The following is a 15,113-nucleotide window of genomic DNA, read 5'->3' as shown; positions in this document are numbered from 1 at the left end:
GAAGATCTGTGGAACCTTTTTGGGCCTCAAATATCTCAGCTAAAAAAGCGGGAGCATTATGCTACCTACTGTATCCGTGTGGGTTTCCCATGGGGGCTGCCAAGGCAGGGAACCAAAGCCCCTCGCTTAGCGCCTCGCACGTGGGCCTTGGTGAGTGTCCCTGTCCTCAGGATCCATGTGCAGCATTGTGAAATGGGGGAGGAGAGCAGGGAGAAACATACACTGACTGTGTGAAGTTTTTTTTTTTGTCTTAAGAAACAAAAGAAATAGCAAACACAAAGAAACTGAGGGTGCATAACGAAAGCTAAATGACAAGAAACAGGCGAAAAGATGCAGCAAGGAGGGAGGAAAATGGTCCAGGAGAGAATAACCAAGGGTAATGAGAATCAGCTCCATCAAGCCTCTGTCTATTTTCAAATGTAATCTGAAATGATATGCTTTTTTCCCTTGCCAATATCTCTTAATTCTTCTATTCCCCTCCCTTATTTAACCAGGTATAACTATGTTATTTACCTCCACCGAGTGGCTGGGGAAAACAGTTTTGAGTAAAAGGCACAGTTCCCAAAGGAGGTGGGGTGGGCAGATTGGAGGCAGAGTCAGAGATGAGCGCTGACAGATGGGGGCTGGAAGGGAGGAGGACCGGGGTTCCCTGGAGACTCTCTTCTGCACTGCTGCTGCAGGGCCAGGCTGGGTCACAGCCCCTGCCGTCTCTACCTTCTATCCCTGCCGAGGGACCTCTCAAACCTAGCACAGGAACGATGCCATCCTGCAGGCGTTTAACCTCACCTGACATCAGAATCTCATCGACCGACGAAGTGCCCAGCTTAGACACTCAGCCCGCTGGCCCCATCCAAACCTTTGATAAATGCGGAGCGTTAACCCGCCTCTCATGCATGTCCCCGTGGCATCCTGTGCATACTCGCTTCTGGTGTCAGGTGGTACTCTCTCCTGATTTTCCCTTTCCTGCTCTCCTTGATGACTTGAGGGCAGGAAACTTATGTGCATCGAGTGGTGCATTTATGCAACAAGTATTTATGGAACCCCTGCTGCACGCTAAACACTGAGCATGGCAGTTACCGAGACAGACACAGTCCTCTGCTGTGAGTGGATACGTGGATGACAGAATGGATGGAAGCAAGAGGAAATGGAGCTGCTGTTGCTGCTTAGTGGGAACTGAGGAAAATCCAGACTAGAAGGGAAGGTCTGTGGAGGCAGCACATGCATCGTTTCATCCAGCCTATCCACAAAGCCTCACACTGTCCCAGGCACGTTTTAGACAGTCAATAAATAATTACAGTAAGGTACATTGTTGAATGAGGGGAATCATGATTGCATTTGCTTTCAAGATTAGCCATGGGACTTCACAGATTTCTAAGCACATTGCTAGGTATGACCTTATTTTCTCTCAATTCTACATTAGATATGATACAACTAGGACAGATCATGACTACCCCCCTCCCACACACACACACTGCAAATAAAGAAAATCATAGAAGCCTTGTGATTTGTCCTGAGATAAACTGGCCAGTTGGTGCAGTTACCACACAAACCTAGGCTTTCAACTCCAAATTCAGCGTTCCTTTCACTACCCAAGCTGTGTGATTATTGATGAAGTAAAAAATATTGGAATATATCCATCCATCCAACCACCCACTCATGTATCCACCATACATCCATCTATTTACCCATCCATGCTTCCATCCATTCATCCATCCCTTTTAATTTATAGCACTTGAAGAGCTTCATTAGGCTCTAAACTAGAACTTAGTTTGATTGCATAAAGGTGTTCCAAGTGGGATCCAACACTTTTTATTCTGCTGGGAGATGCCCATAGGTTTAGCTTCAGTTCAGTTCAGTCACTCAGTCATGTCCGACTCTTTGCAACCCCGTGAAATGCAGCATGCCAGGCCTCCCTGTCCATCACCAACTCCTGGAGTTCACCCAAACTCATGTCCATTGAGTCGGTGATGCCATCCAGCCATCTCATCCTCTGTCGTCCCCTTCTCCTCCTGCCCCCAATCCCTCCCAGTATCAGAGTCTTTTCCAATGAGTCAGCTCTTTGCATGAGGTGGCCAAAGAATTGGAGTTTCAGCTTCAGCATCAGTCCTTCCAATGAACACCCTGGACTGATGTCCTTTAGGATGGACTGGTTGGACCTCCTTGCAGTCCAAGGGACTCTCAAGAGTCTTCTCCAACACCACAGTTCAAAAGCATCAATTCTTTGGTGCTCAGCTTTCTTCACAGTCCAACTCTCACATCCATACATGACTACTGGAAAAACCATAGTCTTGACTAGACAGACCTTTGTTGGCAAAGTAATGTCTCTGCTTTTGAATATGCTGTCTAGTTTGGTCATAACTTTCCTTCCAAGGAGTAAGCGTCTTTTAATTTCATGGCTGCAGTCACCATCTGCAGTGATTTTGGAGCCCCCAAAATTAAAATCTGACACTGTTTCCACTGTTTCCCCATCTATTTCCCATGAAGTGATGGGACTGGATGCCATGATCTTTGTTTTCTGAATGTTGAGCTTTAAACTAACTTTTTCACTCTCCTCTTTCACTTTCATCAAGAGGCTTTTTAGTTCCTCTTCACTTTCTGCCATAAGGGTTCTGCATATCTGAGGTTATTGATATTTCTCCCAGCAATCTTGATTCCAGCTTGTGCTTCTTCCAGCCCAGCATTTCTCATGATGTACTCTGCATATAAATTAAATAAGCAGGGTAACAATATACAGCCTTGACGAACTCCTTTTCCTATTTGGAACCAGTCTGTTGTTCCATGTCCAGTTCTAACTGTTGTTTCCTGACCTGCATACAGGTTTCTCAAGAGGCAGATCAGGTGGTCTGGTATTCCCATCTCTCTCAGAATTTTCCACAGGTTATTGTGATCCGCATAGCCAAAGGCTTTGGCATAATCAATAAAGCAGAAATAGATGTTTGTCTGGAACTCTCTTGCTTTTTCCATGATCCAGCGGATGTTGGCAATTTGATCTCTGGTTCCTCTGCCTTTTCTAAAACCAGCTTGAACATCTGGAAGTTCACAGTTCATGTATTGCTGAAACCTGGCTTGGAGAATTTTGAGCATTACTTTACTGGCGCGTGAGATGAGTGCAATTGTGCAGTAGTTTAGCATTCTTTGGAATTTCCTTTCTTTGGGATTGGAATGAAAACTGACCTTTTCCAGTCCTGTGGCCACTGCTGAGTTTTCCAAATTTGCTGGCATATTGAGTGCAGCACTTTCACAGCATCATCTTTCAGGATGTGAAATAGCTTAACTGGAATTCCATCACCTCCACTAGCTTTGTTCGTAGTGATGCTTTCTAAGGCCCACTTGACTTCACATTCCAGGATGTCTGGCTCTAGGTCAGTGATCACACCATTGTGATTATCTGTGTCTTGAAGCTCTTTTTTGTACAGTTCTCCAGTGTATTCTTGCCACCTCTTCTTAATATCTTCTGCTTCTGTTAGGTCCATACCATTTCTGTCCTTTATCGAGCCTATCTTTGCATGAAATGTTCCCTTGGTATCTTTAATTTTCTTGAAGAGATCTCTAGTCTTTCCCATTTTGTTGTTTTCCTCTATTTCTTTGCACTGATCACTGAGCAAGGTGTGCTTATCTCTCCTTGCTATTCTTTGTAACTCTGCATTCAGATGGGAATATCTTTCTTTTTCTCCTTTTCTTCTCTTCTTTCCTCAGCTATTTGTAAGGCATCCTCAGACAATTATTTAGCCTTTTTGTATTTCTTTTCCATTGGGATGGTCTTGATCCCTGTCTCCTGTACAATGTCACGAACCTCTGTCCATAGTTCATCAGGCACTCTATCTATCAGATCTAGGCCCTTAAATCTATTTCTCACTTCCACTGTATAATCATAAGGGATTTGATTTAGGTCATACCTGAATGGTCTAGTGGTTTTCCGTACTTTCTTCAATTTAAGTCTGAATTTGGCAATAAGGATCCATGATCTGAGCCACAGTCAGCTCCCGGTCTTGTTTTTACTGACTGTATACAGCTTCTCCATCTTTGGATGCAAAGAATATAATCAGTCTGATAGTAACCCCCCTTTCACTCTCCTCTCTACAGAATGCTGTGTCAGTCTCTGTGTGTCCTCTGCAGTGATAAGATTCTGCATGTTCTACGGGCATCCTCCCGCTGCATGTGTGCAGCCTTCCCACCTTCTTGTCTCTGTGCCACTCCTCCATCCTAAACTCCCCCTGTTCCCTGGGCACCAGTTGAAATTTTGTCCATCCTGTAAGACTCCTCTCTGAATACTTTCTGGATTCTGCCACAAGTCGTAGCCTCTGCTCTAAGCTTCCTGCTTTGATTTATAGCTACTCATAGCATGCTTTTTCTGTTCCTTGGACTGAGCTCCTGAGGATAGACTTCCTCAATGCCAGATCTCAGAAAAGGTTGGTTGAGTAAATGAATTTTAAAGCGAGCATGTATTTGCATCTGCTACAGAGGTAATATATACTCCATGTAGAAAGCGTAGAGAAAAATGAATCATAACGATTAAAATCACCTCTGATCCCCCCATTCTTGGTGTTCCAGTGTACTTCTTTCCAGCTGTATATGCATATACTTATGCCTGAACAGAATCTTAAGATTGTATATTTTCTATATAAACTTCCTCTGCCTTTCCATGAGAATGCAAGCCCCTTGAAAGTTAAAAGGTCTATCTTTCTCTTCATTTGCATTCTTCAGGGTGCTTAAACTTGAGCCAGATGTTGAATAAATTTCTATAGAGTAGTTACCTGGAAATTAAGCCGGCATTGACATCCTGAGTTGCCATTTCCTCTCTCTGTCTTCTGGGAATGTCCATCTGAATTCAGATATGGGGCAGCTCAGTTCAGCTCACCAAAGACTTAACCTTCTTCTTTATATTTGGCCACTGTGTTGGTCACACGGACACTCATGTAGCTGTTGTGTGTCCTTGTACCAAAGTCCAGCGAGAGAAGTCAGCTGTATAAACAGATCATTTTAACATAGATAAATGCCATGTTAAAATAAGATGCTAGAGCAGTATATATGAAGTAATGTGTAAGAAATGGAACTGCAGAATGCTCCCTGAGGATCAAGATTAATGTTAAAAGCTTGTTTATTTGTATCATCTCATTGAATTCTCACAACAACCCTATGAAGCAGGTACTAATTGATGTTATTCAGATTTGATAGTTGAAGCTTGAAGAAGCTATAAAGCTTCTCCAAAGACGTACAACTTGAACACGGGGCAACTGGAATTCAAAATCAAGCAGTTGGTCTCCAGTCTGTGATCTTATGCAGCATGCAATATTTCCTCTTTATGGAAACATAAAGAGGGTGTTCCATGGGGGTCAAGGAAGTCTTCTGGAGTGAGGGATGGGGTTCAGTAGGACAGGCTATCCCAAACTCTGAAAAAGCTACCCAAAGATGTAGAATTAGGAAACAACATTGTGTATGTGGAGGATCACATAAGAATTTGATGAGATTTAACACATAAGTGCAAAGAAAGGTGTGAAATAAGGTAAGGCGGAGGAGAAATGCAGATGGCCGGCTGGTGAAATTAGTTTTCTTCCTGATGGGAATCAAGAGCCATTGGATGGTTTTTGGCAAAGAAATGGCATGAGCACATTTACAAATTAGGCATATAATCTTGGTAGCCACTTGCGGGATGGCTGGAAGGAAGGAAGCCTGGGGGCAAGGATACCAGTTGGGGTTGCTAGGAAGTCTCCATTTGCCCAAAGTCTCCATATGATCCACTCCCCATGCTTTTCCTCCCTGCTGTGTACCTTGGGGAGCCCACCTGTATGGAGCACCCTTGAGTGTTTGTGTGAGCTTGGCCCATATTTAGGCACTTGCAGGAGATTAACTTTAGAAGGTAGGTGACCTCAGTGCTGAGTCGTGACCTCCATGCTGGATCATGCCTTGTCAGCACTTGGGTTATTTTCCTGGATTATGCTACGTGAAGGTCGCAGCAGCTGCCTGGCGGCCCTTTCCTACAGCTGTGGCTCTTTTAGGGTCTTATAACCCACCCTCCTTTTGCCCCCTCTGGCCTAGGATGGTAACAACACTTTGCTTTGCCAACTCTGGGGAGCTTCATCATTGGTTGACCTTCAACCTACCTGTGATGATTAATTTGTCAACTTGACTGGGCTAAGGGATTTTCAGTGCTGGCAAAACATTACTTCTGGGCTTGTCTCTGAGGGTGTTTCTAGGAGAGATTAGCATTTAAATAGTTGGACTAAGTAAGGAGAAAGCCTTTGTGAGTGCAGGTGGGCCTCATCTAGTCCCATCAGGGCTGAATAGAACCAGAAGGTGGCGGAAGGCCTGGTTTGCCCTCGGCTTGAGCCAGGACGTCCATCTTCTGCCCTCTGCTGTTACTCGTCTTGGTTCTCAGGCCTTTAGCTCAGACTGGTACTTACACCTCTGACTCTCCTAGTTCTCGAGCCTTTGGGTTTCGCCTGGAGCCATACCACTGGCTCTCCTGGGTCTTCAGCTGGAATATGGTGCACTGTGGGACTTCTTAGCCTCCATCATCATGTGAGCCAGCCCTTCATAATGAGTCTCTTTCGACATGTTTGTTTATGTTCTGTTGCTTCTGTTTCTCTGAGAATGCTAGTGTTCTGTTAGTCCCCAAGTTGTGTCTGACTCTGTGACCTCCTGGCCTGTAGTCCGCCAGGGTCTTCTGCCCATGGAGTTCTCCAGGCAAGAATACTGGAGTGGGTGGCCATTTCCCTTCTCCAGGAGATCTTCCCAACCTAGGGATCAAACCCCAGGTCTCCTGCATTCAGATTCTTTACTGACTGAGCCACCAGGGAGGCCCAGGTCCTCCTTTGCCATTTGCAAAGCCTTTGTAAATGATCACATTATTAAACACATCTTGATCAGCTTATGTTTCTGCTCTTTTCAGATGAGACCCTGACTGGCCCAGAGCCACCTGAAGCAGTCCACAGGAGAGATTAGATAAAGGTTGGCAATAAGGCAGCCACCATAGAGGTGACAATATAGAGACTGACATTGTAGAGATGACAGTGAGGGGCATGTACTTGAGGTCTGCTTCCCAAGCCCAGTCAGCAGGTCTCACTGCAGAGAAGTGACCGCCCATGGAGGCTGGAACAGCTAATTGCAGGGGTGCGTGAAGTCAGTGTCCCTACCTTCCCCAGTTCTCTCTGCCTAGGCAGTGAGTTCATCCCACATAATGTCTGGCCCCCTCAACCCCCCCCCCAATCACCCTGCTCCCCAGCGAGACAGAGACCATTTGCAAACTCATCAGAAGCGCTCTCTGGCCTTTTGTGAATAATCTGCTGGAGGGTCAGCTGGTGCTGTGGAATCTGAGGACCGGTTAGTTAGCCACTTGGGAGATGTTACCAAGATGGCTGGTGATCAGAAGAGCTGCTTATTTTCATAATGACCTTCAGGAATTAAATAAAAATACAATGAGTGCCATAGATTAGGAAGAACAAGCCAATTAAAACCACAACACGCCTTCGGGATTTTTTTATTTCTTTTCCAGGAGGCTGAAAGGCATCTGTGGCTGCTGAGACAGGATAGAGGTCTTTCCAGAATCACTGATGAAGGCTGATCCTCTCACTTGGCTTTATCGGGTGGTAGAGGGGATTTGAGCCTGTTGAATATTTCACGAGTTGTAGCCCATGTGGGGAGAACAGTGAAAGGTGAAGAGGCAATCCCTGGGTTTCTTTATGATTCCAATATAAAACTAAGCTCGCTGGGCTGGGAGGGAGGCAGGCATTGGAGTCAGTCTACCGCCGGAAGGCATGGTGCACCATTCTCCTACTTTAATATCTGCTGTTTCATTTTATATTCATCATGTCAGCATAATCTGCCTTTATGGGAATCGTCTTGGTTCCCGACCAAATGCGTTTAGTCCCCCTTTTGCTTTAAGTTTGATTGTAATATGACTTGAAGACTTCAATGAAATGTTTATATGGAGGGAGCAGGGGAAGAGGAGAGGGAAAATGCAATTGGAAAATCAATCAGCAGGGAATTTCAAGAACGAGCCTCAGTTATGCTACTGTTTCTTTGACCCGTTTTTAATGGACTCAGGACCAGCTCTCAGATCAAGTCCACTCCACTGATTGCCTGCTGCATGCTAAAAGACTGTATACCCTGTTGCCAAACATTCAGTGCCCTTAACTGTGTCTGAACCACATTCCCAGCCTGACATTCTTCTGCCTGCCTCCTTGTGCATTTGGCTTCGCCGCCCTGAGACAGCAGCCACCCAGCCCCTCTCTCTGCCTCTTCCTGTCCTTCCAGGGCTACCAAGATACCTGTCCTCCGCAACGCTCCTGTCACTACATTTTGAAGACGGTCTTGGTCTCAAAGCTAGGAGAGTCCCGTCCCACGATCAAGTCCCAATGGACCTTTACTTTCTTTTTAATTTCCTTGTGAGACTGGACACGACTTTCATCACCTTATTATGGATATGTGTATGAGTGTATGTATATGTATGTGTGTTCATTATCAGCAATCTGATTTTTATTGAGCTCTTACATATGCTCAAGTACTTGAAAATATGACAGGAATAAGACATATAAGGTTCCAGGCATCCTGGAGAGACAAGTATTAAATGCATGTTGAAGGAAACACATGGACTAAATTTCTAATAGTAATAAGTTCCATGGAAAGTGTGTGTAAAGGTGATATAGTGGAGAGTGGATGTATATGGAGAGCAGTAATTTATCATCTTCTTTAAAACATTGAAGTATAGTTGATTTACAGCATAGAGTTAGTTCCAGGCCTACAGCATAGTGATTCAGGTTTATACACACATTTTCGGACTCTCTTCCCTTATAGGTTATTACAGACTGCTGGGTATAGTTCCCTGTGCTATACAGTAGGTCCTTGTTATTTATCTTTTTTTGTATATGGTAGTGTGTGTATGTTAATCCCAAACTCCTAATTTATCCCTCCCCTCACTTTTCCCCTTTGGTAACCATAAGTTTGTTTTCTATATATGTGGATCTCCTTCTGTCCTATTAAAAAAAATTCATTTGGACCTTTTTTTATATTCCACATATAAGCGATATCATATGATATTTGTCTTTGTCTGCCTTACTTAGTATGATCTCTAGGTTTATCCGTATTTTTGCACATGGCATTATTTTCTTCTTTGAATGGCTAAGTAATATTCCATTGTGTATACATATACCACATCTTCTTTATCCATTCATCTATTAATGGACATTTATGTTGCTTCAGTCCTGGGTGTTCTTTGGAAGGAATGATGCTAAAGCTGAAACTCCAGTACTTGGGCCACCTCATGCGAAGAGTTGACTCACTGGAAAAGACTCTGATGCTGGGAGGGACTGGAGGCAGGAGGAGAAGGGGACGACAGAGGATGAGATGGCTGGATGGCATCACCGACTCGATGGACGTGAGTTTGAGTGAATTCCTGGAGTTGGTGATGGACAGGGAGTCCTGGCGTGCTGCAATTCATGGGGTCGCAAAGAGTCAGACACGACTGAGCGACTGAACTGAACTGATGTTGCTTCCGTGTCTTGGCTTTTGTGAATAGAGCTCCTATGAACATAGGGGTACATGGATGTTTTCAAATTGTAGTTTTGAAGAGGAGTACTTTAGGTAAGGGGCTTCCCTGGTAGCTTAGCTGGTAAAGAATCCACCTGCAATGCAGGTGATGTGGGTTCAATCCCTGGGTTGGGAAGATCCTCTGGTGAAGGGAATGGCTACCCACTCTAGTATTCTGGCCTGGAGAATCCCATGGACTGTGTAGTCCACGGCGTCACAAAGAGGTAAGAGCAGCATGGCCTCTCTGAGTAGGTGCTGGTTGGACTGAGAGATAAAGACTGGAAGGAAGGCAGCTTCCGAGGTTTGGGTGGAGAGTTCTAGAGAGACGTGACCGAAAGTGCATATGCACTACGGAAGAGGAGCAGTTTTAAGCCCTGAGGGCTGGCGAGCATGCTGAGGGAGTGATGTAGGCGGTGGCACAGGATACTGCGTGGTTCCCAGGCCACATTAAAAGGAGAATGTGCACGTGCGTGGGCAGTGACATAGGGCGGCGTCACAGTTCCTGCTGTTAAAGGACTGTGAGTGTCCTGAAGGCAAACCTGTGCCTCATTTCACTCCAGATTCTAGGCTGCTAAGCCACCTGCCATCGAGCAGGTCCTCAGTAAGGTGTGTCGAATGACTAAGCAAAGAAACATGTGAATAAATGAACGTGAGAACGGATGACTGAGACCTTCTGCTTCCGCTAAGGCAGTTTTCCCTCCGAGGTTTCATGCCCCTTGTCCCCGCCCAACAGCAGTTTTTTCTTCTTTGTAATAGCGTACGGCCGGAGCCCTTCTCTGTGATTCAGTATTTACTGTGTTTCACACACTGTTATCATCGTTTAATGTTTGCTGTCTGCTGACTGTGCACTCATCGCCGTAGCAAACAAAGAGCTCAGTCTAGTTTTGGTCCTTGGGCTAATTTAGTCAAGGAGAAGGAAGGTGCTGTAAGAACAAGTGGCACAGTAGAAACTGACATGGACTGGCAGTCCACTGGGTCCAGCTGGGTATCAGTTCACCAGTGACCGTAAACAAGCGCCTAACCCCATGTGACCCTTGTGTTCTAGTCTGAACATGGGGATGGCGAGCTGCTTTAGTGATGGGCTTTCAGGCACGGGCCAGATGAGCCCCAGGAGTAAGAGGTGCAGATTTCAGCAAGCCTTTCCCAACACTGCCTCTGCTTCCTTCTGTACCTGGCTGTGTTGGCCTGATGTGGCTGCCCCCAGGGCTCCCTGCCGGTGCCATTTCAGGGACTCTGAGTGCAGTAAGTGCCCACCCAGCCAACACCAGGCAGATCCTCTTTCTTGAGCTGCTTAATGAGAGACAGCAATTTCCAGAGGTAAAGCCCGGTCCTTGGGTTCCCTGGACATCTGGTTCTGGCTCTGATGCACTGAGAGAAAAACGAGCAAGGCACCAAGCAAGGCCATTCACCATCGTGTCTTCACGTTGCCCTGGCCCAGCTGGCCGGCTGCCAGAGGAGCTGCTGCCAAGTCCGCGGGTGCTGAGGCTGGCGGTGGGGGCGAGGAGGTGCTGGGCAGAGACCTGCCTCATAGACGAGGCACTGTGCCTCCAGTCTGCTCCCCGGGGCTGCAAGGCGAGCTCTGGGGTCCTTCGGTTCTCAGTTCTAGGAGCCGATGCACTCCTGGGACCCTCTCCAGCTCTGCTCCACTCTGAGTGCAGCAAGGGAACCCCAGGCAGGTTTTCCCTTGGATGAGTAACTCACTCTGTATCAGCTGCTTTGCCCTTGCTTGGGATGAGGTAGGAGGCTATTGGTTTAGAGTGGATGAGTGACGTGAGCTGACTCAGACTGTGGCAGGATTCCTCTGGCTTCTGGTTGAGAATAGACAGGCCAGGGTGGAAGAAGAGAGTCAAGTCAAGAGTCCTGCGGGACTTCCCTGGTGGTCCAGTGGTTGAGCGTCTGCCTGCCAGTGCAGGGGCCACCAGTTCGATCCTTGGTCCTGGAAGATCCCCCATGTCATGGGGCAACTTCGTCCTTGTGCCACAACCACTGAAGCACGTGTGCTCTAGAGCCCGTGGTCTGCAGCAAGAGAAGCCGCTTCAGTAAGGAACCTGCACCCCGCAACGTGAGAGTGAACCCAGCTCGCCGCAACTGGAGAAAGCCCACGCACAGCAACACAGGCCAGTGCAGCCAAAAATACATATATAAATAAACAAAGTTTTTTTTTTTTTTAAAGAAGAAGCCTTTGCAGTAAGCCAGGCAAGAAAGGAGGGTGTCTTGGCTCAGGTGGTACAGTAGAGGAGCTGGGAAGTGCTGCATTTCAGGTGCCTTTTGAAAGATCTCCTGATGGGCTGGATGAGGAGTGGGAGAGAAAGCAGGCAATCAAGAATGTCTCAAGTGCTTTTTTTTTTTTTTTTAAAGCAGCTGAAGGGTGAATTAGATCCTGTCCCTATTAATAATAATGATAATAAATATTAATAGTTAACTTTTTATAGCACTTATTAAGTGGCAGATGCTCTTCCCCTGACTTTTGATTGTGAATCTGAAGGAGTTAGAGTCTATGGGGGCGGGGGGATGGACGATGCAGGAATAAATCAGTAGCATTTGGTGAACGGATATCATTGTATCATTGCTTCAAGGTGACTGGTTTTAGCTCAGTGTGAGCAGACATAGGGACTGGGGAGAGCTGGCTGGATAAGAAGGTCTAACACGTCCTCCTCAAGCTCACGTGTGTGTGTGTGTGTAAACAGGAAGCCTCTGGGGGCTAGGGCAATGCTGTCTCTAGGTCTGCTCCATAGCGTGGTCCAGAGGTCCAAGCCTCATACACTATTAAGGCTACTTATCTATGGATGGATTGATTGCTTATCTTTCCTACAGTAACTGATTTGAAGAAAGATCTGGTAATTCTCCAAGAACCCCATCACCCTTCCTCTCTATTCACAGGACATGCTGGTTGGCCTTGTCCTTCAAAATATTTTCAAGGACATCTCCCTTTAGTAGACCACACGATGGAAGGATTGTAGACTCCAGTGAAAGAAGGCTTTTGGTACCATATGTCCTTGCCCTTCTTATCAAGAAGCTATGTTGGTACAATTACACTGAATGGAAGTACTGCTAAAGTGAAATTTCTTATTTTCAAAGCATCTTCAGAGGGAAAAACAGCCTAGAAGCGAGAGTTAGGAAGTTCAATTTAGGTGACCTTACAAGTGACTAGAAAGTCCTAACTTCCCGTTGGTTATATGAGATCACTGGAGTGGGGAAGTGGGTTTTCGAGTATTTTTCAGCCATGGAAGTCTTGGTGCCCATACTTCCTTGTTTGAGAGTACTACCTACGCAGTGTGAGGAGGGGAGTGGAGCTGTGCTGAGTGCAGCAGGAGAAATGGCTCAGAACAACCCACTTGCTAAGCTCCTTTCCCGTAGAGGACGATCCTGAGCCCCTCAGCTGGGCCAAATGTTCTTTTGGGCCTTCCCAGCTCTGAGGTTCTGCGTTTCTGCCATGAGCATTTCCAGCTGAGCTTCTGAAGAGTTCACACTCTGAGCTCCCCCTCTTCCCATTCAGGCCCTTCCTTCACCTGCTTATGGTTCCATGGTCTCAGAAGGACGTGCACACCTTCTCCACCTCTTGCTTAGCTTGTTTCCACCTTTGGAGTGGAATGAGTTCTGCTATCATGCATGGTGCTATGGAAGGGTCACCGGGCAGACCTGGGTTCAAATCCTGCTTCTGCCACTCTGTTGTTCTGGGATAGCCATGCTACAAGCTAACTGGCCTGTAAATGGAAGTGACAATCTCTGGCTCATGGATTTTTTTAGCTTTTCCCTTTGTATTGGCGTATAGTCAATTAACCACGTTGTGATAGTTTCAGGTGTGAAGCAGAGTGGCTCTGGCTCATAGATTTGGTGCTGGGAAAGGCATCCAACACAGGGTAGATGCCTTTGGAGCTCCCGAATGCGTGTGGCTCCTCTCCTGCCCGGCGTGCCGAGGCCAGGCCCGCCGCTCACCCAGTGCCTTGCCTCTTGTCTTGCAGAGATGTCAGGCACAGCTGCGGACATCTCGCTGGTCCGCTGGCAGCAGCAGTGGCTGGAGAACGGCACCCTGTACTTCCACGTGTCCACGAGCAGCCCCGGGCAGCTGGCCCAGGCCACCGCCCCCACGCTCCAGGAGCCCTCGGAGATCGTAGAGGAGCAGATGCATATTCTCCACATTTCTGTGATGGTGAGTGAGCAGGAACCCAGGAGGGGGCTTCAGGGAGTTGGGGGGGCGGTGATGGGGAGGGCAAGGTGGAGAGACCATGCCGGGAGGCAAGGGATTGCCAGCAGGTGGAGTGAAGGAGCTGGCTAAGTACGAGAGGTCAGAATGATAAACAGAAGGTCAGATGGATTCTACGGTGTCACTTGGACTGATGCATACTCGTCCATCATCTGTCAGCTGTGACAAGCTAATTGTGCTTCAGAGGAGAAAATAAAGGGTCTCCAGCTCCTTGGCCTTTTGGCTGACATCTCTGGGAATAGCTGTTTAACATCTGCCGCGTGCTCAGCCTGCCTGGCTGAGGGCTGAGGTTCAGTGCTCCAGCGCAACTGGCCTTTCCAAGAATGACTGAGCAAACAAAACTGGAGTGGGGCTGCCCTTTCCCAAGCACCCTTGGTGTGTTTTAACCCTCACAACACCCTCTTCAGTGTAGACCATGCATGATGGCCCCTGGAGCTGGACTCTGCATAGCCAGGGCTATTACACACCATCTCCCCACTGCACCGCCCCATTACCCTCATTTATATTTGTGAATACTGAGTCAGAGAGCAGAGAAACTAACCCAAAGTCACATAGCTAGGAAGAGATGGAGCTGCTCTTGGGTATTTGAACCCAAGTGTGATGTGTCTGGCTATAAAAACTCAACTATTCTCTACACTCCCTTTTTCAATGCAAGAATTTATTGACCATGTGTCAAGCCCTGCACTGGGAGCATTCATGGGCATTATTTCATTGCATTCTCACCAAGAAGTCAGGCATGCCACCTCCATGTTAGAGATGAAGTTATGGACACAGAGAAGTGAAGTGGCCTCCCATCTCTGTTGGGCTCAGGATCTGGAACTCTGAGCCTGCTGCCTCCTTAAAGAAGGATGCCAGGGCAGAAATCACTGGAATGGTAAGTCTATGATGTATGTAGACTCACATTAACGATGATTTGAAAAGCTGTAATTAATGGCTTTGTACAGTAAATTGAAAAAAAGAATCAAAGTGAAGAATGTACAGGGTCTAACTGGCTCTAGAAAAGATCAGATAATAGCTACAACTGAACTCAAGTCTGGTGCTTTTCACTCCTCAGGCCACTGTACAGTATTTTCTCCTTTTTACCTTTAGCACAGATGCACAAGTGTAGGAAATGTCACTCCTAGCCTACGTGTAAGGAAGGTAGGGCTCAGAGAGGTGAAGTGGTTGGCCTAAGGTCACTCAGCAGAATGGAGCTATGAGCCAGCCCTTCCTTTCTGCCTTTCATTCAGTCGTCAATGGTACTTACCAAGAACCTGCGATGGAGCGGAGCTGACCTTTCGTCATGGTCTCCGTGCTCCAGGCCCCTCTTAACCCTTACTGTGCATGAGACATTCTCATTAGGGCTGAGTAAGTGCTTGGAAGTTTTCTCTTTTTGGAAAAACAC

At 46.8% G+C, this 15,113-nt stretch overlaps 1 protein-coding gene across 10 annotated transcripts in view; it reads left to right on the top strand.

The window, feature by feature from the left end:
* Positions 1 to 15,113, top strand: part of ASTN2 (astrotactin 2) — a 1,042,634-nt gene that overhangs the window by 133,517 nt on the left and 894,004 nt on the right. For all 10 annotated transcript variants that reach the window (XM_086413912.1, XM_086413911.1, XM_086413910.1 and 7 more), the window contains exon 2: positions 13,488 to 13,675. In XM_086413912.1, the coding sequence (XP_086270038.1) occupies positions 13,488 to 13,675 (188 nt within the window). The remainder of the gene's footprint in view (positions 1 to 13,487; positions 13,676 to 15,113) is intronic.

Source organism: Bos grunniens, chromosome 8, assembly GCF_055505025.1.
Source record: "Bos grunniens cultivar Pamir isolate PY7600 chromosome 8, Bosgru_T2T1.0, whole genome shotgun sequence".
NCBI classification, from domain to species: Eukaryota; Metazoa; Chordata; class Mammalia; order Artiodactyla; family Bovidae; genus Bos; species Bos grunniens.
The sequence above is the reverse complement of the archived record's forward strand: the minus strand, read 5'-3'. Positions and strand labels throughout refer to the sequence as shown.